The 21694-nt window shown below is 41.1% G+C and overlaps 1 protein-coding gene across 9 annotated transcripts in view; it reads left to right on the forward strand.

The window, feature by feature from the left end:
• Nucleotides 1-15854, forward strand: part of MARK3 (microtubule affinity regulating kinase 3) — a 61733-nt gene extending 45879 nt beyond the window's left edge. Inside the window, exons 15-19 of one of the 9 annotated variants that reach the window (XM_010711944.4) lie at nucleotides 3111-3275; nucleotides 3990-4247; nucleotides 6622-6648; nucleotides 11473-11517; nucleotides 13384-15854. In XM_010711944.4, the coding sequence (XP_010710246.1) occupies nucleotides 3111-3275; nucleotides 3990-4247; nucleotides 6622-6648; nucleotides 11473-11517; nucleotides 13384-13729 (841 nt within the window). In that variant the 3' untranslated portion in view covers nucleotides 13730-15854. The remainder of the gene's footprint in view (nucleotides 1-3110; nucleotides 3276-3989; nucleotides 4248-6621; nucleotides 6649-11472; nucleotides 11518-13383) is intronic. The other 8 variants (XM_031553697.2, XM_031553696.2, XM_085225699.1 and 5 more) reach the window with 8 other exon arrangements.
• The last annotated feature ends 5840 nt before the right edge of the window (nucleotides 15855-21694 follow it).

Below are 21694 nucleotides of genomic sequence, written 5' to 3' on the forward strand. Positions count from 1 at the left end.
TCATTTAAAATGTTTTTTTTTCTTTCCCAACTCACTTAGAAAATAAATCTTGCTATCCAGGATAGCTTTGATTAGTTTTGATTACTTGATTTCTTAGTTTGTTAATAACACTTTTATTTATTTATTTATCTTTAAACTGATATCTTTACAATATTTTGTCAAAAAATTCTTCATGATTCTTATGAGTTATTATTTACCAGGAATGCTTGAAACTCAGGTACCCTCTTAATTTAAGAGTGACTTTATACTGTTAAGGAGTTGTCTATTGGAGATGCTTTTTTTTCCCTCTAGCTTTGCCTTTCTCAGCAAATTGTCTTTCTAATTTGTCACGTAATGGTTTTAAGTTCAGAGTCGACATTGTATATTTGACATCTCTTTTAATTCTGTTTTCTTTCTGTACTTGGTCATCTTTATGTAATTTACTTTTTACTGTCAGTACAGTATATGGTTTAAAAACATCATTTGTTTCTCCTGCAAACTTTACCTCTTTGGATTGCTTGGTGTGTCTGAGCATTGATGTTTTGACTGTTGGGAAAAAGGTCATTACAGGTTTTATCATGTATTTTTGCTTACTACCTCCTTGACTCTTTAGGTTAACGAGATAAGAGAATGAGAGTGAGCTGCTAATGGTTTTAGAACCAGAGACTTCTCATTGTCTGAAATGCTTTGGTGTTAAAGTGCACATTAATTTTGACACAGTTTCTGAGTTTTTATGGAGATTTACAGAATTAAGTCTGACATTGTGTTGCTTTAACTGGGCAAAGGCTTGGCTGATGGCATGGAATGCAGACCTTTAATGCAGGTTAAACAAGCGTGGTTATTGATGAGACTGGCTCTTCAGAATGAATTCTGCCTTTCTTCAGGTGTGTTTTTGTTATATTTCTAATATTGTTGTATCAGCTTGGCAAAAAGTAACTTCAGAAACTTGTAATGTTTTTTCTTCCCTCTGAAGTAATATCTGAACTAGAACTTAAGCTTTGTCAAAATCCATGATTTTGTTAACAAAAACAAACAAACTCCTTCTGTGCTTTTGAAATGTCCGTTTGTGGAGTAAAGACAAGAGTAGTTACTTTAAATGATTTGCTTCAGATTGGATTTTGGATTTTCTATAGCCAGGCAGATATTGACTGTGACCTGGTGAAGACTTTGAGACTTGCTTTAAAATGCAAGATGCACAGATTTAAATTTTCTGTTCTTTCTGTAGTGAAAATAAGTGTTAGCTGTTCTGTTTTTATCTTACATGTTGAATCCTTAGGAGGCACTGCTTTGAAAGTGTGGTAGCTTTCAAGAATCAATAGTCAGTGGATTTCATGTTCAAGAAAGCAGTCTTGAAGACCTCAAGCCAGATTGATAGAAAAGAGTTTTCAAATCTCACATCCCTACTTCCACACACTGTGTGGCTGACACAGGCATTCTGATGGAGATGACTCTGGCTCTGCTCCAAAGCCCTAAGCATTAATTAATGCACTTGGGGACTCATGAAACACTCTTCATAATGATAGGCAATTGCTTTTACAACAGCCTCAGATTTTAATAAGCCTTGGCACTAATTGATGAATTTTAGCTTGCTGTTTCTATGTTCCCAGGCTGGTAATCCAGGGAAGTTGATTTCCAACATAGCTTCAGATGAAGAATTCTCATGATTTAGTTTGTGCTCTGGTACCTTGTTGATACTTGAGTTACCACTTATTTGGAGGCAGGTGACTAAAACTATGAGGCTAAATAAAACTCTAGTCTCATGTTGCGAAGATTCTTTCTCTTTTATTGTTTACAACAGACTAGGAGGAAAGTAGCCAGAACGGTGCAATGCTGCAGTGCTTAGTGACCATGTTTGTGGATTACTTCAGTTTTGTGTATTGTTTTGGGATGAATGCTCATTTCCTCAGAATTTCTTAATATTCTGGTCTAATGTAAAAGCTGGACTATTTTGCAAGGTTGGTTTTAGCAGACCGTAGTTGGCATCTTAGAAGATTCAGCAGTGCAAAGAGATGCATGCATGACTCAGGTGAAATTTCTCTTGTGTTTTAACTTTTCCAGACTCAACAAAACAATAAATTTTGCTGTTGTAGCGAATTCTGATGTCTGAATTCTGTGGTATTTTCCAGTAGAACTTTGAGAGCTAAGCCCAAGAAATGGGTTATCTCATACTTGTAGCTGAACTTAACATTATCTTCTCCAAAGCCAGACATACCAGAATGAGATAACAGGACATGAATTTCAGTATATAAAGCAGTGAAGTTACTTGGAAACGAGCATGCAGTGTCATGAAACTGTCACTGACAATCACTGATTTCTTAACCGCCAACATAATTTTGGAATTACAATTGACATACTCCAAAAGCAAATGCAAGCTATATGATTTATGGTGCTGTAGCCCAGAAGGTCCAATATATAACGTGCCTCTGAGATTTCTCCCATTCCCATCGTTACTAGATAATACAAAGGCTGAGAAGAATGTTTCAGCCCAAAGGAAGATTAAATCTTTATATTTCAACATACTGTATGGCTGATAGATGACTGGCCAGCACTGTAGCCTCCTTCAAATCCTGAATGGTTACTTGAAGAACTTGATGCTCATAGCCAGGCAATATGGGGTGCTCTCTAGTACTCACACCTTTTCTTTCAGAGAACAGTAAGCGTAACTCTTTTCTTCCTATATGTACCAGCTGATGAATAGTAGCTTTTTTGTTTGGACCTCTGTGGACTTGCTAAATGTCATGATACTGTTTCTTTTTTGCCATGAAGTTTCCTTGGTTATTAGGTAGGTCAAGATTTGAATGTGTGTCCAATTTGCGTTGATTTCTGTAAACATGGATAATTTCTGGAAACGGGTATTTCACTGCAGTGTGGGAGGGTGTCACCACTACCTAATGCTACTGGTAAGAACTATTACTTAATAGAGATGTCAAGTGCTCTGTATAATAAGGATGTAATTTAAGAGGAGCATAGGACAGTTACTGTTGTTTACATAGAAGAGGGTCATTAGAGTTCATGTTCTTTTCAGAGATTGGTTAATAGAAGGAAAAGTTTGCTTTTTTCTATGCAGTAGTTTGTTGTTGGTCCATCATGCTCTTCTTTCTGCCTCTGCCTGAACCCAAACCCCCTCACAGCCTGACAGAAATGTTCGCTTACGCAGCTAGCCCTGCTTCAGTTTGTACTACATCCTTCTCCAGTGTTCGGCTGCGACATCAGAAGTCGATGTCCATGTCAGCCTCTGTGCACACGAAGATGATGTTGCCTCCAATAGACAATGGCGCAGATAACTTCAGGCCTATGTAAGAACCTGAAATCATTGTGAAACTAACTTATACCCACTGCTTCTTAACTTTGTGCTGTGGAATTTTAGTCCTAGAGTGTTCTGGTATATATTGCCCACAAGATGTGTGTTTCCTTATTTTTAGTCTTGTTTACATTTGTCTTGTGGTGTGTCAGGCTGTCTGTGACATAATCCTGCAATAATAAATGCTAATTATTTTAGTGTTAGGCGTATTGGACATTCCCTATTGTCAAAGTTTGTGGGAGACTGTAATCTGTACTCAGAAGTTCTTCACTGCTTGGAGCCGTCGCTTGTAGAGAATTTCCTGTAGGACATTTTCAAATAAGCGAGTTTTTTGAAGACGTACAGAATATGAAGGGAGCGATACTGAAGTTATTTATTGCTTCTTTTTCCTGGAAGGAAACTTTACTCATCTATTCTTTTATCAGTCTTCTCAGTGAAACACTGAATGCCTAGTTTATCTGCTCTTCTCCAGGATACTTGTGTTGCGTTTTTCTGCCTACGTAGGTTTCTGTTTCAGCAGCCTTTTAATCCTAACTTATGAATTTTGATTCCACACAGTGCTGTAATAGTGCTGGTATTTCCAACCCTGGCCTATATAGAAGTGTCTGCTTATGCTTTACCGTAGAACGTAGTGTTTTGTGTTTCCTGCAAAAACCATCATGCTTCCGTAAAGAAGTCCTAGCGTGGTTTTTTTTGTTTTCTGCTCTAGCACTATTCCCGATCAAAGAACGCCTGTCGCTTCAACTCACAGCATAAGCAGTGCAACCACACCTGACCGTATTCGTTTCCCCAGAGGAACGGCCAGTCGGAGCACCTTCCACGGCCAGCTCCGTGAGCGACGCACCGCTACCTACAACGGGCCCCCGGCCTCCCCCAGCCTGTCCCACGAGGCAACGCCGCTCTCTCAGACTCGAACCAGGGGTTCCACTAACCTGTTCAGCAAACTGACTTCAAAACTCACAAGAAGGTACGTCTTTTAAAATGGTGATGCTATACAGGAACGCTTTCTTACTGTCGGAGAATAGAAACATGCAGTGGTTCATTACGTAGGAGGCTTTGTCTACAGTTGCTGGTCAATAATTTAACTATGTCTGCAACTTAAAATGCATCTGGTGATGGTGTATTTTTTCATAGGTCTTTTCAGTGCAGAAAGCCATTTGTTTTTAGCAATTGAATCAACTGGGAATAAAAACTGACGCAGCTCGATCTGTGCTGATTATTCTGGGCTCACTGCTTTCGTGTCTGCAGCACCAGTGCTGCAGAGCTGAAACTTTGCAGCTCAGTTCAAAAGCTGCTCACTGTGCATGATCTCTCAATAGAAGGCATAAACTAGAATATCAGTCCTGATACTTAATGCAGTGTTAGGAGCTCAGGGTCTTTCTCTCTTTGGCTGTTTCCACACAGGCAGAAATATCACAGGTGAAAGGGTAGAGGCAGAAGTGAACAGTTGATTTTGGCAGCAGTGCTATACAGGTCATCCTAAAGTAATGGCAGTACTGCAGTTTCTGTCTAGGCAGTAGTCTGGTAGGCTTGAAAGATTTAATCCTGTTTCAGCACTTAGCTCATGCAGATTCTGGTGTTGGTGTGAAGATGTGCTGCTGTAGCCAAAGCCTGGCTTAAGCAGGTGCTTGTTCCTGTACTGACTGTCTTTGCTCTAATTGGACTCTTTGTTTCAAACACGCGTAGGATTGAAATTAGCTCCCACAAATGCTAGAACTGGAGTAGGAGGGGAGAAAATGTGTTTTCCTTAAGCATTTAAAACCTATGGGTTCATATATTACCTACTTCAGACCACTCAGGTACCACACAACTAGTGTTTGCAGAAGTGAAAATTTCTTTACTTTTGTTTTAAGATAATCTCAATGCTTCTGCACCCTCCTCATCTCATGAAATTTTGTAGACTATATCATTCTGATCTTGGCACACTTGCTTTTATTTTCGGTCGATGGCAATGGCATTGAACCATTTCCCTTCTGTTCTGGGACTGTACACATCCACTCCCCAGTAACTTCTTCATAGTTTCCCATACAAAATAATGTTCAGCCAAACTTCAGTTTTTCACAGCTGGCTGATTAGAATTTAAGGAATGAATTTCCTTTAATAAATAAATAAATAATGGTGTGGAAAAATTTGAACAGAACAGCCTTGCCTTTTGGTAAATGTTTTATCCTGCCCAGCACTCTCAGCTAATGCTTCTCTGGGAGACTGTGTGCTGTGAAAAGTTCCTTTCTTTTTCTCTTTAGAGATTAAAGATGAACTTGATTTTTGCTTTTTTAATATAAAGTCTTCTGCTTTTTGTCAAGTGAGGTTTTAAATCAGACACATCTTTTTGGCACATCGTTCTGTACTTTTGTTTGTTATACTCTAAATTTTCCATTCTGACATTCCAAATGTGGACGCTCAAACTGTGAACATGTAAAGCTTTTTACTTGTGCTGCTGGAACATACTATTTTTCATTCAGTGTGACGCTCACTTGTTCAGACAGCAGTCCAACTTCTATCATTACCTCCATTTTCAACTTTTGCAGTGCAGTTTGCTTTTAGAAGTTCTTCTCCAAGTGCTTTACACAATAGTTGGAATTCCATTTGGACTTGATTAAATAGCAAGCATTTTTAACACAATAGCCCTGCTACGGATGATTACATGTGCACTTGGAGGACCTCTTGGAGTTGGTGATCTGTTACGCTAGGTACAGACTACTAGAAGTAGACAGTGCCATCAAAGAACACAAAGAAAGTTATGTTTCTTCTCTTTAAATAGAAATAAATACATTAAAGTGTGCTTTTTCATTCTTGTTTCCTCTGTAGGATATCAGAATCCTTTTGATAATTAACTGCTTGTGTCCTGGTCTAGGCACTTTTGTCACTAAGTTAGCCAAATATTTGAGGCAGTTTTTAGCACAATATGGGTGACAGCATTATGAAGGAAGGAGGAAACCTAGCTCTGAAGGTACTCAAGGTCTACTAATAGTTGGAGTTGCAGTTTTTGCTTTCTATTTAAACTCTTTTTAAATAGAAACATCTTTTATTTGTGACCTTGCATATTTTTGGTTTTCAAGTGTTTGGAAACTAGTGTACATGCTCATAACTGCTATAGTAACTCATAGTAACTGCTGGCAGTATATTTCCCAGGAAACAAGTAAGTTTGGACATACGAATGCTTAAAAAAAAACAACAAAGTTTTTCAGACCTTAAGTCATGTGCCTAATCTCAGAATGTATTGAAGTGTCATTTCATTGTGCATTTAAATGAGGTCTGTTGCATGTTTCACTCTAAATGGATTTTTCAATTTACTTTGTACAAAACTTTGTTAATTATTATTTTGGCTTAATTTCTTTTAGAAACATGTCATTCAGGTTTATCAAAAGGTAGGATTTATTTATATTTAAAAAAGTGGCTCCTGCAATTAACAACAGATTTGGCTTTCTAGCCTTGGTTTTCTGAAAACTAAACTTTCTGCTAAAGACTAAATACTGTCTTTCTTGAGAGGAAAGCATAAATCAGTGCATTAACTCGTGATGATATCTAAGAGTCTGCAGCACCTGAATAACAAGATGCTAAGCATGCCTTGTGAATTCTTCTTTCTTTGATAGAGTTGGTAGCACCAAAGTAATTCTGTTCTATGTACTAATACACTTAGCATGCTTATGTTTGAAAAATGAGGTGTTTGATAACAGTGATAAAAGTTTCAAAACGTAAGGTTACAAGCAGATAAAGGTAAGTGAAGGGAAATTCACATTCTCTGCTCTGTGGTATTTAAATTAAAATGTCATTGTGATGTGTTGTCTGTAGCTGATACAGGAGAAAGCAAACTGAATGTGACTGTGAATCTAGCAGCTTGTTTTGTGTGGAAGATTGAAAGAAGGTGAAATGTTTGCATTTTTATTTTAAGATGGGATGCCTTAGCTGAAGTGAACTGCAGCCGACCTGCAAAAGAGCACTTGAGTTACAAATAAACTGTAACATCTACGTTAATTTTTTAACTAAGGCAAAAAGCTGAAAAGTGTTACTCACATTTCGAGTCCAAAGGATTGAATTTAGGCTTACAATTTGGGAATTCTCTATGTATTTTAAGTCCATTACGAAGTTGCTAAAGTTGGCAATACAGTTTTGATCCACTTACAGATTTTTTCCAGTAGAATCTTGTAATATTCAGTATTATGCTTTGGAGTTCCTTAAAGATTCTTCCGTTTTCCAACAGTTGACCAAAAATGTCATCTGTTTTAACTTCCAAACTACAAGGCTACGCATGTTTCTGCAATTTGAAATTAGTCAGACCATTTCAAGGAAGTGCTTCAAATAAGGAGACCTCAGCTATGTTAACAGCTACTTAAGTTTGGGCTTATTCTATACATCGTCTAAAGGTTTATCCCTGCCTAAACGAGTAAATTCCATTCCACTTTAATAATTAGGGCACTTCCAAACATGACTGTGTTTAGAACTGATGCTGATTGGGTTGGCTAACATTGTCACAGCTTTCTTGAGAAGAGGAACATGCACAGACTGGTAGCTACGGAAAGGAGCCATCCAGTATGGTATACAAATGAGACTAAACAGAGGCAATAGTTCTCGCTCACCATGCGTAACAAGCGATGGAGCACATACCACTTTATAAAAGGAGCTTTTGTCTCTGTAGTCACATTCATTTTTAAACAAAGGATTGTGATCTGTGTAACCTCCACAACTGAATGCTTGTAAACTTGGTATTCAGTTGCTCGGAACTAAAATGGAAAGTGCTAGTGGAAGTTCAGATTGAAGCTAGAAGGCCAGTCGCTGTCTTTGAGACTTTAAAAAAGTAACTTTAATTTTTTTTTTTTTTAAAGTTCCTTTGACTGCTGGCCAGGAATTTTAGACTGTGGTGGAAATAACTGCTGCAGATTTTATTGAATATGTATTTTGAATAAGAGATTTGCAGAGTCTTACACCACCTACGCAGGACCAGACTGTGCTTTGTAAATTGTTTCACATGTGCATCATATTCCTCAGCACCTGATGCTGTATGTATTAAATTCAAAATGTTATATTTTTGGCAGTTTCTTCTCCCTTCATATGCCTGTGAGTCTTACCTAAATTCACTTTCTTTGGTACTGGAAGAGCTACTGTAACCCACGTGTATGTATTACTGCGATGTCACTTTCGAGGAATCCTAGAATAGATTGGTTTGGAAGGATTCTTAAAGGTCAGCTAGTTCCACCCTTCTGAACAAAAGCAGATTTTTAGTCACACTTTTAAAAAAATTACTTCTTATATCGTACCTGGTACATGGACCTACTATATATATATATATGTGTGTATATATATTTGTATATGTATGTGTGTATATATCCTACACCATGCACTGTGCTTGCACATCTGTGTGTCATGGAAAACTAACTTTTTTTCTGAGGGCAGAAATCGCTTTCTGTATTCTGAATTTGAATGTAGCATCTATTCTTTATTTCCATAAGTTCCTGTTTTAGTCTTGCCCTCTTTGCTGTTTCTCAGTATCTTTTTAGACAATTTTCTGTTTAGCTGAGTTTCTAACAAAGAGTGTACAAAGATGTAAAGAACAGAAAGCAGTATGACTCAGGACAGATATATGGAAATAGCCTTACTTTATTAATCAGTTCCCAAACTGTGAAACAGGAAAAAAAAAAAGGAGGTTGTGTGTAGGCATTGCCTGACAAATGAGAGCCTACATTTTTTTTTATATATATTTGTTCCATTCTAAAGACCAAGGATCATCTTGGCCCATAAAATTAACTTCTGTAAAAATACAAGCAAAAGCAGAAGATTGTGAACACAAACCAATTGGTGGTTCCCACAGAAGTGGCATTTGTGTTAGCAGTGAGAAGGCCTAAGGGGCTGCATCAGAATTGCAGAGCTACCAAAACAATACTGGCAGTACAGTAAGTTCATGTTCCCAGTGTGTGAGTGCTGTGCTTGTAGAACTCAACTGTAACAGTTTCCTTCATGAAGGAATGGGCATCTGGAGAGACTGGCACAGCTCTCCCCATCTTGGCTTGGCATTTCATAATTGAGAGTGTAAGTCACTGAGTACAATTCTTGGTGCTGAATGGATGGATGATGGAGCTTGGGAAAACGTAATAACAGAAGGATTTCCAAACAGGTTTCAAGGAAGTAGAGTTTGTCATTTCAAGGTGGTGTGTATTTTGTTATTTTTGATTCTGAAACTAGCATTTCAGAACCTGAACAGTTCAGTCTAGAAAGGTCTGAGAACATAAGTAGACAGGGATTTTTCCTCAAACTGTTCTGGGCGGGTTCTGTTAAGACTCTTCATTGTTGAGAATACTGGTTACCCTCCTGTTTTCTACAATCTTTGGCAAGTTTAAAGTGAAAATTAAAAAATGGAAGTAAAATTATCTCTAAATGCTTGCAGCTTTTAATGAGGTTTTACTTTCTAGGAGCACGGCAGTCTCTTTAAAAGCTCCAAATACTCTTTAATTTCTCAGTCGAGCAGTGTTTTCACACTTGTTTGCCTTCCTCAGTAAAACAAGCCTGTCGCAGATCTCTCCCACATCTGAAAGGAGTAGCTTTGTTCTGCTGGTATAGGGGTTCTCTCTTCCAGCCTTTTCCTATTTCAGTCTTAGAATATTGTTGTAAAGGTTGAGTCTGTGAATTATCTACCTTCTCTAATTCTCGTCATAGTAAAGTAGCACTTGATCTTAATCTGCCTAGAAGTTCATCAGTGCTATTGATGTCTTAAACTTAATGTGAGTTTCAGAAATGGAAAATAAGTATGGGTTGCAGTCAATCTACTAAAGAACATTGGGAGGGCTGTAGCCTTTGGGTCAGCTGCCCCCCTGTGTGACTGAGAGGAACAAGTGGAAATTTTTCCCCTTAAGAAGATTGAATATAAAATTATGATGAAAATAGCTACCAATAAAGCACACTTTGAAGTGCTAGAATTGGTTGAGAACTTGCCAGTTACTCTCATCATCTTCATTATCATCTTTGCTTGTTACAGCTTTTTATTAGTCCATTAGTCGCCTAGCAGAGATTCCATCTTACATTGTGCTGTGCAGAACCTTTTTGTATAGGGCTCTTGCTGGATGTTCTTGTGATGAATGATGTGATGAGTGACATAGCATTTTCTTACCTATACTTAAATTGCAGCATTGATTTTCAGGTCCATGTGCTGCACAGTAAGTGCTGTCATTTTGCTCCTTATGGTACTGTTGTAATGTTCCATTGTGACAAGTTTGCACAGACCAAGGATTATCTGTTTCCACTGATCTCAAAGACCCTTGTTTCCACATCACAACCCCTCATGGAAAAAAAAAAAAAGAGGAAATTAAACCTTATATCACCTCACACAATCTAACATAAATATAATGTGCATTAAAAAAAAAAAAGCTTTTTGTCATACATTCTTGACCCTACACATCAGCCAATAGAGGTGTTTTAATGTATTTACTTATAAAGATGGCTCTCCTATGGGCAGAATGAATGTTGAGAGGTGGAGCCATGGTACTGCAGTATGGGAAGGTAAAGGAAGATGACTTTCCTCTTAATTCTGCCTGATGCTGGGATTTTAGCAATCAGCAATGTAGCTTTAAACAGTGCAGAAGGATAGAAAGCTTAACTTTCTTTGGATATAGAAGATGTGTCAGTGTGAGAATTAATAGCACAGCATGGGAAATTTTGGATTTACCTCTAAGCTTTGATTAAAATGTATATGTATGTTGATCATTTGCTTTAGATGGCTTGGTGTTGTTTAAATATCCAATTTTTCAGATTTGGTGTGTGTGCAAACACAGTTTGTCTGGACTAGTTCATAAACAATTTGTTTTTTCAAATGTACACTTTTATTCCCAGATGACTTTAAAAAAAAAACAACAAAAAAACTTAAAATAATTAGGATTTATTTATTAAATGGTAACTTAATTTTAATGTATTTTCCACTTCAGACATTCAACTTTAATGAATTCTACAGTGTAAACATACAAGAACACGATGTCAAAAATAGCTAAGGGTCTTTTAAAAACTATAGCTAATAGACTTTGGTAAGATGTTATATTCTGAACTTGTTTTAATATAGAAAGTTCATTACATCTTTGTTGCTTTGTATTTTAACACGACTTTGGTATGATTACAGTGTCTTTTAGCAACTGCTCAGATATTGTATATCGTAGTGTAAGATTTGTCTTCTCTTTCCCACTTCCTTTTGCTTCTGCATTCTTTTCAATGAGGCTCCCGACTGAATATGAGAGGAACGGGAGATTTGAGGGCTCAAGGTGAGGGTAAAATTTTTGTTTGAAATGTTATTTAGGTGAGTTTGAATCTTTCTTCCCTTGATTATGTGGCTCAGTGGCTTCAGGCAGCAGCTTTTGTTTTGTTTAAGGCTTTGAAACTAAACGAAGAAGCGTTTTTGTCTGCAAAACAGCTATTAAAGCACTGACTGGCTTGTTTCTAAACTTTCATCTTTCCTGTTGCCTTCTCCCTCATGTGTTTTTTGCATTTTAGTATTTATGATTTGCTGTTGTCTTGTAGATCCGTAGGTAAGTGGTGTCTAGTGAGACTGCACCTGTGTGGGATAACCACTGAAGGATGTTAAGATATATTTTTGTCTCCAAAATCACAAATATTTTCCATATTAAACTCTGCCTCAAATCTTTGTGTTAAAAATACTAGAAATTATTGAATTTGTATTTGTTCTGCCAACCATTTCAAGTAGAAAAGGCTTTCTAAAATCGGCATCAAATAAAAGTTGGTGTTACTCCTCCTATCCCTTTTGCCAGCTCCTGCAGCTTCATTAAATTAAAACCTTACAGTTAAAACATAATACATCAGCAATCAAAGAGTACGTAGCATCTGAGAAACCATATAGCTGGATCTGACAACATAATCCTTTTATTCTTGCAGATACTGGGAGTCTTTATAATAGAATATAAAATTATGAAACAGGTTATCTTTGCAATAGTTTTTTTTGACCTTGTTATTGTTTTTTATGTAACTTTTTCATAATTGCCTGCTTAATGGTCAGAGAGGGAAGAAAGCATTGTGTAAGCAGAAATTCACTGCCAAATATCGTAGAGAAGAGCTTAACTTAATTGTAAACTGAACTTTGAAGTTCAATGTGAGACCTAAACTGTGTGGTTTAGGGTCAACAAGGTTATGTGTTTTCAGAAAATATTAAAGCACCATGGTCAGTATATTAAAGTCGCTTGCCCTGGGGACAAGTAAATTTGAAGACACGACTGACAGCATGCAGACTTTCCAAATGAAAATCTGTCCCATTTTTTTCTTAAATGTTTAAATGTCACTCCTTATTCTTTAGCTCTGCTACTGCTGATTTTAATGGAAGTAGAGGCATCATTGTGTGAACCAGAAATTTCTGGATAGTTTCTTTTTCATTTTCCTGTATAACCTTATTTCTCCTTACCAAGGGAAAAGCTTTAAAGAAAAAAAAAAAAAAAAACCTTGCAAACTTGGGAAATGAGAAATACGAAGGCGTATTTTTTGCTGTCTTTTAGAACTGTGGCAGCAATAGGAACCCTCTTGCCCTGGTTGCTTACTAACCACGTTAAGTTGTTTGATAGTGACTTCCAGCTCTCCTTCCTGCATTTTGGCCTCCAGGACTCTTGCACGCGTAGATTCTAGCTGCAAAAGACTCCATCACATTACTTGATTGATACTAAACAAATTACTGACCAGCTTAAAGACAGAATATTTCCTCCCCGTTGAAGGTAGCCCCAGTATTCTACAATATGGTGGTTCTTTAGCGAACGTCTCATAGAGTAGAACCTATCCAGCCCAGGACTGGGTTGCAAGTGACCCAAGAGTAGGGCTTGGAGCAACACTTGACTTAAAACCGAATCGTAGCTGATGTGTGTGGTTTTTCCTCAGTGAGGTAACTCCCCTCACACTCCCAACTCCAGTGACCTCCAGTTGTTTCTCCCATCGAGCCTTACCTTTGTTTCAGCCCCGAACGCTGACGCTTTATCTTTACTGTGTGTTTGTACAGCAGTGAGGGAGATGGGGTGCTGCCAGGGCCCCTAGACACTGCTCTCGTAGTGTGTGTTGCCTGTGAGTTTGCTTTGCTAACACCTGTCCCAGGAGAAGTGGCTCACCCTGCTAACTGATGTATTGCTCTCTTTCAGCCGCAATGTAGCTGTGGATCAGAAGGACGAAAACAAGGAAGCCAAGCCTCGCTCGCTGCGTTTTACATGGAGCATGAAAACCACCAGCTCCATGGATCCCAATGACATGATGAGGGAAATCCGGAAGGTCCTGGATGCCAATAATTGTGACTATGAACAAAGAGAGCGTTTCTTGCTTTTCTGCGTCCATGGGGATGGGCACGCGGAAAACCTCGTACAGTGGGAAATGGAGGTGTGTAAACTGCCAAGACTGTCCCTGAACGGCGTTCGCTTTAAGCGGATATCGGGAACATCCATAGCTTTTAAAAACATTGCTTCCAAAATTGCCAATGAGTTAAAGCTGTAACAAGAAAAATAGTTTAAGTTGTAAATTAGTTAGCAATTTCAAGTGTTTTGAGAATTCCGATGGAAATGTATAGAATAACATTTAGGCAATAACTTCTGCATCCTTCTGAATAGTGATATTAAAGAAAACAAAGCTGCTGAGCTGGGAGGGAGAGTTGGACTTTTTTATAAGTGCACTACAGCATTAAAGTTGCCTACTATGTAAAATATTACCCCTTCTGCTTTATTTCCATTGCTCCTAAGTCTTTGACAACAAATTGAAACACAGAATATATTCATTTAAATATGCCTCCTGTTTGTGTGGACGTGTGAATGTACAGTATGTGTGTATAATATATAAAGTATTATATGTAAACAATTCATTTACCACATGGAGCTGTACCAGTACCTCTTTTTGGGCTAATTTTGGTGCTAAAAATTGAAATGGCCAAGGAGGAAACACTTGAGTTAATATTTAAAATAACTGAAGAGATAACCAGTAAACGCAGGTTTACAATTCACTGCTGTGTTAAGGAAAAAAAGGGTGTGAAGGGTTTGGATTTACGGTTGTGAACATTATTAGTCCTGTTTTCTAAGTAGAGCTCATGAAATTATTAAAAATTCACTTCTACCGAGTAAGTCTTGCATTATATTTTGCCCACCTATTTATTATTTAAGTCTGAATCAAATTTTAAAAATGTAGTTGATTTGTGCATTAAAATTTGGGTAAATGCTTCCATTCTTCTGCTTCTGCTAAACTACTAAAACTGTATCTTTATCCTTCTGGCTTATGGGTTTTGATTGCAGCTACGAGTAATTTTCCGTTGCTCCACAGTCCCTCTGCAGAACAGTGTGGTGTGCTGAGCGCTAACCAGTGGCTTCTTCTTCCACAGTTCTCAACCTTACACTAGGTCAGACTGATAGTAGCACAAAAAGACTCTCAGATACCAGCCACGTTCTGATGCCAGTCACCACACATGAGTCTGTGCTGCTCTGAAGTATTGCTGCGGGCACGGCAGTGCTTTCCTTTGCTTTCTGAGTGCGCACAGTATCGAAACCCAAAAGTGGGAGTCAGATTTGGCTGCTGACGTCCCCTGTTGTAACATCCAGCTTGCTTAACTACAGCCATAGGTAGTGGCAGCTAAAACTTTCCTCGCAGCTCTCTTTCAGCGTGCTCCCGCTTGACTCTGGGCACGTTGCTGTTGGCTTTATGCTGGCTGTGTCTCCAGATTCTGCTGAGGAGGGAGTCCGCTGTTGCTCCTGTGCCGTGCGGTGTGGAATCTCCCCTGATGGACACTGATGGCCAGCTAACTTTCTGTAGGACACCGAGCTGCTGTCGGATGGTCCCCGCTTCTTAACCACCACTGTGGTGAGCTGGATTTGGGCTGGCAGACCAGAACCAGGAGCTTTCTTCAAGCGTTGTTTCCTGCTGATACTCAGTTCATTTCATCGAGGACTTCTGTAGATAAAACCCTGCGTTATCTACTTGACTTTTTGTATTAATGTTTTATGGTTATATTTCAGTGAAGCACTTAAGCATGTACTTCACACGTGCTTTAGACTGGAGCCTAAACTTGCATTTTGAATTTGCAGTGAGCTAATAGCTATTCATAGTGCGCAGTTCAGGTCTGACACGAGGTGAAATCCGTGGTGTTTTGCAAGTTAGTTCTTGTGACCCGCGGTCTGTGAAGGCAGCAGACTTCCCCTCTCTTTCCCTGAGCATTGATATTGACTATGCTAGTTTAAAGGATGATCGTAGTTGTTAAATGTAGTAAATATTCCTGGATTTGCATTTTATTCTCTGTATATTCTGTGTCATGCCATGGCTTTGGAACTCCTGGTGTTGGGTCGGAGTTCAGTTGGCTTTCAGTGCTCTGCCCGTGCCTGTGCTGCTCAGTATGGTTTTTTCCACAAAAACTTCATTTTGTAATAGCAATAAAACATTTCAGGGCAGTCGTTGTACTTTCTCAGGTGAAGAGTCACCTATCCTTTCACCTCCTCCACTTCAAGCACTCCTCCAAATGTATTTTTTTTTTCACCTGGCAGTGCACTTTGTTGTCTGAACTGAAACAGTGTTCTGATAAATTATGTAAATCTGTATTCGATGGAAGTTCCAAAAGATTTCATATTAAATGTTTTCTGAAATACTCTGTTCCTACTTCACCTCTTAAGTATGTAATTATTTCTAAAAAGTGCACCAGTGTCATACTTTGGATATTTAAAGTTTGTATTTGAGTATGAAGGTGTTTTCAGAGAGTTCTTACAGAGTTAATCTGTCTTCAAGGTCTCTTAAAAAAAAAAAAAAAAAAAAAAGATAATCATAAACAGATTTTCACCAGTTTGCTTCCCGAATGCCCAGCAAAATGGCCAGGCTGCAAGAACATACCCTCGTTTCCTTACCATCCTGCACGCGTACTGTGCAGGCCTCCAGCAGCTGCCTGGAAAGGAAACTGCTTCCTTCAGATCTGCAACCAGAGACCAACCTCTGCCTTTTGTTTCTTCGTCTGCTTTGAGGTCTGTTGGTGCTGCTCCTGATCCAGCTTCGCAGAGCTACGGCTGTTTTCTCTCTGCATTAAGAGACGAGCCTTACAATTAATCAGAGGCCGGCGCATGGTGAGCATCTCAGCATCCTGAGCTGTGTGTCTGGCAGCCAAGCAGGGTTCTGTAATCGTATGGCTGGAGTCCTGGGATGTGTGGTCTGACTGTGGTGGTGGAGGGTGTTTGTAATAGGCTCGTGACTGAAGTTCTGCAGTGCTAAAACCCGTGTCATCCAGTTCTGAAGATGTCTTTGCTTGCTGGTCTGGTTAAGAACAATGTCTTCAGAGTTATGGGAGAGGTTGGCTGCTTTAAATAAATGCATTCTGGGTTTTAATAGATGGATTCAAAGAAGGAGTGAGGGGACAGAACCAACAACGGAACACTCAAAAGGATTCAGATACAGTTGGTCTCAAATTCTGCCTGTACTTAAGCTTTCTAAAATGCCTGCTTCTCTTTTATCTGTCGTGGATCAGATGTAAGGCAGTTTTTAAGGCCTTGGGCTGTGCTGAGAGATGGGAAGAGGTCTGTTAAAGGACAGTGGGTGCTGCGGTCTGAGTGCTGTGCTCACTGCTTTTATTCTTTTTTACAAGCTATGGACCCTGGACCAAACTTTGGAGATACAAAGCCTTGCAATATATTTGGGCTCATTTGTTTTCTCCTATTGTGGTAAAGCTTTAAGATCAAATACACTAAGAGATTGATTTTCTAATTGCAACATTTTGCCAAGATGAACTAGGCTTCAAGTAAATTAGGACCAAAAATTAGTATTTGCATCTTTATGTTAAAGAAGTCAGAAATTCAGGAGTTCTTTGAGTCATAGGGGAAGACTAGCAGATCTGGAGACAGACCTCCCCACTTCAGCTATAAGCTCAAATGTACATAGACCTGTTGATAGATGGTAATTTCTACTGTCTGGGGGACCATTCCGTTGTAAAACTTCCGTGTTGCGGATGTTCAGGAAACATCTATTAGTTTTGTAAAGCTAATTGCTAATTTTAAGCATGCAGTGTTACAATTTTTCCTGTATTTCCAATGTCGGCATGATCTTGTAAGTTTTCATGGGAGAGCCCAGGACCTTTCCTGTAAAGAGATGGTTTGTGTTAGGAGAGAGCACTGCCTGAACCTCAGTCTGAAATTAGGGGTACTTGTATGGCAGTTCCGCATCTGACCAGATCTTTTCCCTTCTGCAGTCAATGGCTGCACCGATTTTACCGTGGAGCATCCCTTTGAAAGCTTTGTTGCTTCAAAGAATGAAATGATCTTATTAATTAGTTCTTAATACTGAAAGCCCATCAGTGCCCTGCTTCACAGCAGCAGTAGATGCTTAGAGAAGTGAATAAAGTATTTAAAGGGGGGCTGTAAGAAAGGAGACAGATTCCTTAGCAGTTCTGTTGTGATAGGACTAGGGGAAATGAAACTAAAAGAGGAGAGATTTAGACTGGATATAAGGAAAAAGGTTTTTTGTTGTTTTTTTTACAGTAAGGGCAATGAGGCACTGGCACAGGTTGCCCAGAGAGGTGGTGGATGCCCCATCCCTACAGACAGCCAGGGTCAGGCTGGATGGGGCTCTGAGCACCTGGTGGAGCTGTGGGTGTCGCTGCTTATTGCAGGGGGTTGGAGCAGATGGCCTTAAAGGGTCTTTTCCAACTCAAACGATTTTATGATTGTGATCAGAAGGCAGGTAAGCTGTTGCTGTGTATGAGCTCCTTTCTACTGGCAGACTGGAGTGGGGAAACAAGCTCCCCACTGAAGTCACTGGGATAACTGTGGCTTTCATCTTCCTGCTTCTGGTCTGTTCTTACCGTGCCATCAGGCACTGCTGCCCCCAGAGAAGGGCCAGATAACATGAGCAGAACCGTGGAGAAATCTCTTCTAAAGCTGAACCAGTATTGCATTAAAGCAAATGAATTGGACAGGCTCATTCTTGCTTTTTCTTTGCCTTCTGATTCTGCTTTAAGCTTTGCCATGAGACGGGGCTTCTCGTTCCAGCACTGCTGCAAGCAGGTGTGTCAGTATTGACCGAGGCCTGCGTTGGAGCCATTTTCAGGGCATTAATTATTGCTTGCACGTTTATATTCACCTGCACGTGCCGTTAACGCCTTGCAGAGGCTGTGGCTTAGCAGGTAAGGTACTGATTTCGAAAGGACACCGTTTTTGCACGTTGTCTGCTTCCGCAGCTGTGTTGTAAGGCACGGGATCCGCGCGGTGACGGCGGGGCGTGGGGGCGCAGAGGCCGTTGCAATACCCGCGGCAGCCACGCGGGGTCACCCTCGGGCAGCGGCTGATGGTTGCGGCCGGTCGGCTCCGCTGAGAGGTGGCGCGGAGCGGTTCTTACAGCCGAGCTCGGGCTCCGCGCTCTTCCTTTGTGAGGGACCGCTGTCCGCTCGGCTTCGGGAGAGGTGCCACCTCAGCACCGAGGCGTCTCCCCCCCGTTATTGCTGTTGGTGATTCCTTCCACCTGGAAGACGGAGGTACTCAAATAAGTGCGAAACGGTAATTAATTGTGTGCGTGGAGCTGTCTGCTGGGCTCAGGCGTAAAGCTTCCATTGTGCTTCGAGGTGGTGCAAACAGCTCTCAGGGCTGCACGGGAGGCTCTTTCCTCTTCCAGGCTCCCTGGGCTCACAGGGCGTGCAGGGATGCGTACTCAGAGCTAACAGCCAGCCTGTGGGTCCTAAGTCACAGAGAGGGCAGAGCCTGCAGCCAGGGACACGTGTGCTCACACCATGTGTGTTACACAAGCTCGTTTCTCCAGAAAAGTGCTAAAGCTCACAGCAGGACCTGATCCCTGGTGCTGGCAGCTCTCCTTAAAAGGCTGCTTAGCAGCACAGAGCTGCACTTGGGTGGATGCTGGTAAAATATAGATGGGTTCTGCAGAGTGCTGGAGCTGAGGGCTCATTTGTGCACCTGCTGACTTAAAATGTTGAAAGCAGAGGAAAAAAAGAAAATGAGAACTAAGCTTAGGGGGAACACTGTTTAAACCAGCTGCTGCCTATGTCCAGTTCAGCTTATCTCAATGATATATCCCCACCTCTGCCCTCCTCTCCTGTCCAACTACAAGTGAGAATCATGAACGTTTCGTCCCGCCCTTCTTTTGTCACTTAGATGGTGTCTTTTCCCAGTTCTCTGTGTGACTTTTGCAGCATTAAGACTGCAAAGCTGAGTGTCGTTCACTCAGCAGCCCAGTTAGGGGAAGCGAGGGCATGAAAGCAAGTCCTAAATTTGGAATGAGCCAAACATAGACATGTTGCTAATGGAAAACCAAAACCCTGAAAGTAAGGCTCCGGATCACCATGCTGCTGCATTGAAATCAGTGGTTATGCTGGCTGTACTGCTACGCTCGTGGCAGTAAGACGTCCTTGTGCCTTTATGTACTGCTCAGACAAATGTCCTGCCTGGGGATGTGTGGGTTGTTACCTCTCATGCGATATTTGCTGGGGGTGGAGAAATGGAGGTTTCTGCTGCTGAATTCGCTGGTGATATGGCAACCCTGTGGGTAAGGCATTGCAGAAGATGAGGACAAACAAGGCCAACTTCTGACCTCAAAAAGGGGTCTGGTTGGGAGCACAGAATCCTGTGAAATGGAAGACACCCTCAAAGGCCATCTGGTCCAGATCCCCTGCACTGAACAGGGACACCCACAGCTCCATCAGGTGCTCAGAGCCCCGTCTAGCCTAACCTTGGCTGTCTCCAGGGATGGGGTTTCCACCACCTCACCGGGCAACCTGTGCCAGTGTTTTACTACCCTCATTCTGAAAAAACCCCTTCCTTATATCCAGTCTAAATCTCCCCTCTTTTAGTTTGAAACCATTTCCTCTTATTCTATCATAGACAACAGGGATGGTGCAGGCACTGTGCAGGGGCTCTCCTTTCTCCTGCTAGTAGTGCTTAACCTTGGCAGTTCATTAGAGAAAGGACTGTGTGCCTGGAGCCAGAAAATAGTAATGTCTTACCTTTGCTTTGCAAAGCTAAGCTGCAGCCTGCTCCAGCCAAAACTCTGGAGAATGATATCCAGTTGTTTGTTGACGGGACTCCTAGGCCTAAAGCTGTGTCCCCTGCCCAGCCTGAGCACCCTGCAGATAAGGGGGTAAATTCAGGAGCTTCCACTTCTCAGCATCCACTTGAGTGTGTTGGAGGCAACATAATACATCTGTCTTTTCAAATGAAAAACACAGGCAGCTTCTGCAGTAAAGGTGCTCTTTGTGCAGCTCAGGAGAACCTCAGCCTGCTCTCTGGCACCTTGACAAATCACTTGTGCTGATGCAGAAACCTTTGGAGTACTCACCAATAGCGTGGTCACCAGCAGACCTGAGCTCCCAAACCAGTTCTTCAGATCTTCATGGGGCGAGTCGTCTGCACTTGCATGTTGTTGTACAACTTGCTACTGAGACTAAAAGGTACGTGGCCTTCTTTACCTGCATTTCTGGGGCACACAGCAAAGGAGAGTAGGTGTTAAAGGAGGAGCTAAAACACAGCCCTGTGATGCCTTGATACCGTCAGAGAGACACAGACCTGCCAGCAGTCCCACTCAGCAGCTGCATTGCGGAAAATCCCAGAGCGGGCTGGGATTCAGAAAAAGCACTAAAATCTATCTTTCAGGGTGACAGGGTCTCTAAGCAGGTCATCTCGCTTTGGAGGATGCACACAGACGATGTGATCCCAGTATGTGGAGGACAAGCCTGCCTACAGCGTGTAACGAGAGAGCTGACTGATGGAAGTGGCAAAGGATGGAGGATGCTGCCTAACCATTGCTGCTGCCTCTTCCTATCTCAGCTGGTTTCATTTCTCTTTCCTGGCTTGAGGCCAGGCTGGCTTGGGGCCAGCATATTTCCTAGCTGTGGTTTCTTGTCTAGCTGCTGGACTGACTTCTCCTTTTGCTGGCTGTACGCTGTTCCAAGGGCTGTTACGTGGCCATGCTTTGGAAGGGCCTTCTGTGCTGGCCAGGCTGAGGACTGTGCAAAAGAGGAAGGGCAGGTCTTGGCTGCACACACAGTGATTGGTGATGCTTGTGCAAGTTTGTCATAAGGCAGAAGAGTCAGACTTTCCTAAGTCTGAAGTTAGAGCTCTTCCTGGCTGCCTCAGTCATCTGGATGAGTGTGGGTAGGCTGACGTGGGGAACAACAAAAGCTCTGTGTTGATAGGTGTGAGCCAAGTTGTTTGAGAAAATCCAAAATTTTCTTCTCAGCAAAGTAAAGCAGCAGCTTCTCATGGTGTGGTGTGAACTTTGCTGAAATTGCTTCTCTTCTGGAGAAGAGAAGAGAAGAGGAGGTTCACAGCATCCAAGGATACTGTCAGGGGGACTTTCAAGCTCATATTACTGTCACGCAGCTCAGCGAAGAACTGGGAGGAGGCACCATCTCTCTCCTCATCCCTGGGAATGAGTCATGAGTCCCATGCTTATCTGTCCCGTGGGCCAGTTGCTGCTATCCTTTTTGGAGGTTGTAAATGTGCA

Source organism: Meleagris gallopavo, chromosome 5, assembly GCF_905368555.1.
Source record: "Meleagris gallopavo chromosome 5, MGAL_WU_HG_1.1, whole genome shotgun sequence".
Taxonomy (NCBI): Eukaryota; Metazoa; Chordata; class Aves; order Galliformes; family Phasianidae; genus Meleagris; species Meleagris gallopavo.